The sequence below is a fragment of the Talaromyces amestolkiae genome (assembly GCF_001896365.1).
Source record: "Talaromyces amestolkiae strain CIB chromosome Unknown scaffold68.1, whole genome shotgun sequence".
Taxonomy (NCBI): Eukaryota; Fungi; Ascomycota; class Eurotiomycetes; order Eurotiales; family Trichocomaceae; genus Talaromyces; species Talaromyces amestolkiae.
In genome coordinates, this window is record NW_024468104.1 from 292 (window position 1) to 3190 (window position 2899).

The 2899-nt window shown below is 48.3% G+C and overlaps 1 protein-coding gene across 1 annotated transcript; it reads left to right on the forward strand.

The window, feature by feature from the left end:
* Positions 1-481: 481 nt before the first annotated feature.
* On the forward strand, positions 482-2600 carry BHQ10_010399 (uncharacterized protein; the record flags this gene model as incomplete). The annotated part of the gene is made up of 3 exons (XM_040873022.1): positions 482-527; positions 621-1245; positions 1322-2600. The coding sequence occupies 3 exons, from the start codon at positions 482-484 to the stop codon at positions 2598-2600; spliced, it is 1950 nt and encodes a 649-aa protein (XP_040738899.1).
* Between the last annotated feature and the right edge of the window lie 299 nt (positions 2601-2899).

The following is a 2899-nucleotide window of genomic DNA, read 5'->3' on the forward strand; positions in this document are numbered from 1 at the left end:
AGGAAACAAGAGAGACCACCATATCAAACAAATAATTGGAGATTGCTGCGCCCCAGCCTCGGCGTGTGCACGTGAAAAGGGCTTCACCCCGCTGTACGCTCGCCCAGAGATCCCCCAGATTAATCACTTATTGGTTGGATGCTGCACTACTCCGCAACTAAGTTATATCAGGGCATTTACCCGCGGTCTGGGGTAAGATCGCGAGCGCCACGTGCTTTGACGCCCACAATAATAAATACCTATAGTCATTCTGGCTGGCTGGGGACCGCGCTATTTCTCTAGCTCGCGTGATCTGACTTTCCGAGATAAGCAGTAGTTACGCAGTTAGCTTAAAAAAAAAAGCTGACTAGCTACGTATTTGCCCCTCAGCTCTTCCGAAAGCGCCGTTTCCTCCCAACTTCCTCCCTCTTATTAGAGCGCTCCTTTCCTCCATTCCTCTCTATATGTACCACAGAAAGACAGACCACCTTTCAGCGTCAAGATGCGGGTTCTTGAGACCGTCATTCTCGTGTCCGGGCTCTGCCCAGGTGAGTGGCGGGCACGCAACATATCTCGGATAGCATCCATTGATGCATAAAGACGGATTTTTATTAATCATTGAGTGCTTTTCTTTTCTGTAGTCACATTATCCTCCAACGTTGATGTTCCGGCACGAGCCTTACCCAACGCTCCCAATGGCTATGCACCGACCACCGTGACTTGCCCCCAGAACCGACCTAGCATCCGATCCGCCGCGACGCTGTCACCCAATGAGACCTCATGGCAACAGCTGCGTCTGAACTCCACTACTCAGGCAATGAAGAATTTCTTCGGCAATGTCAAGATCGCCAACTTCGATGCTGTAAACTACTTGACCAATGTCACGACCGAGCAACCGCCCAATGTCGCCATCGCCGTCTCCGGTGGAGGGTATCGCGCCATGCTAATTGGAGCCGGTGTCGTCAAGGCTTTTGATAGTCGTACTCCAGGGAGCTCCGGCACAGGTCAACTCGGCGGCGTAGTCCAAAGTTCCACCTATCTCGCTGGCCTCAGTGGTGGTAGTTGGCTGGTTGCGTCGATCTATGCTAACAATTTCACCACGATCTCGGCCCTGCAGGATGATACCACCAATGAAGCCTGGCAACTGGACCAATCGATTGAGGAAGGCCCCATCGCCATGAATACCACCACTTACTTTGCCACCATCGTCGAACAGGTCAATTCCAAGTACAAGGCCGGCTTTAACACCACTGTCACAGATGCATGGTATGGCCAATCATGTCCCTTTATTCTAATTTATCCAACGCTGCTTCTCTAACTTCTTTCATTTTATTCAAAAAAGGGCTCGAATGCTGTCGTTCCAATTCATCAATTCCACGGACGGTGGTCCGTCCTACACCTGGTCATCAATAGCCCTGGACTCCCAGTTTGCCAGTGGAGATATACCTATGCCTCTCGTAGTGGCTTGTGTGCAGGGAGAGACAATTTATAGTACCAACACAACCGTGATGGAATTTTCACCCTTTGAATTCGGCTCGTGGGACCCAACAGTGTATGCCTTTGCCCCGCTGGAGTACTTGGGCTCATCATTTGATGGAGGCGAAATCCCCTATGATGGTAACTGTGTGAGAGGATTTGATAACGCCGGATTCGTGCTGGGAACATCGTCGTCCCTTTTCAACGAGCTCGTCGGAACCGCTTTAGCCACTGAGCTACTTAACCCTCTAACCAGTGTTCTCACCAGCCTTGGGCTCAACCTTGATACGACGCATGAATATGTCGCTGAGTATATCAATCCTTTCTTTAATTACACTCAGAACAGTGGACTCTATTCCGATTCCCCGTCGTTGTACCTCGTAGATGGTGGAGAGGATCTGGAAGCAATTCCATTCCAGCCTCTGATTCAACCTGAACGGAAAGTAGACGTTATTTTCGCTGTCGATGTTAGCGGCGATACAACATATGGGTGGCCAAATGGCTCGTCCTTAATTGCCACATATGAGCGCAGTGTTAGCGACACGAATATTTATAATAGCACATCTTTCCCTGCGGTACCAGATGCGAACACGTTTGTTAATTTGGGTTTAAACACGCGGCCCACCTTCTTTGGATGCAACAGATCTAATTTCTCGATCACGACACCCCTTGTTGTCTATCTGCCAAACTATCCATACATAACGGAGTCGAATATCTCAACGTTCGATTTGACCTACAATGACAGCCAGCGCGATGCCATAATTCTTAACGGATACAACATCGCCACTATGGCCAATGACACTCGAGACTCCAGCTGGTCTACATGTGTCGGCTGTGCCATGCTGAGTCGATCATTCGACCGTACTAACACAACCGTCCCCGCTGCTTGCTCAAGCTGTTTCGAAACATTCTGTTGGAACGGCACCATTGACTCCACAACGCCGCCGCCTTATGATCCTACGATTGGATGGATGGCTTCAAATACTACCAATTCGACTGGAACTACCACTAGCAATCCCACTAGCACTCAGGCCACGAGCAGCGCGGCAACCACCACCGGCACAAGCGCTGCTATTCCGACTGCCATGCCCAAAGCAGTTCCCTTTGTTTTGGGTGCTGTTTTAGCTCTATTGGGCTTTATGTGATCTTTTCCTTTAACGATGTATTAATACAAGCTTTCTATAAGTAGAATATTCTCAACAACAGTGAATTTGAGCATTTCCCCATAGTAGTTAGGGTTAGGGGCAGGGCTAATGATTATTCTATTATTATATTAATTAAGTAAATAATATATTAAAAATTGTAGTAGTTTTAATATTATAAACTATAACCGCACCCTATGGATTAATATGGATACAGTCCACAGTTCAGGTTTGGTTCATAACAAGTCTAGGGGTTAGGGTTAGGGTTAGGGTTAGGGTTAGGGTTAGGGTTAGGGTTAGGG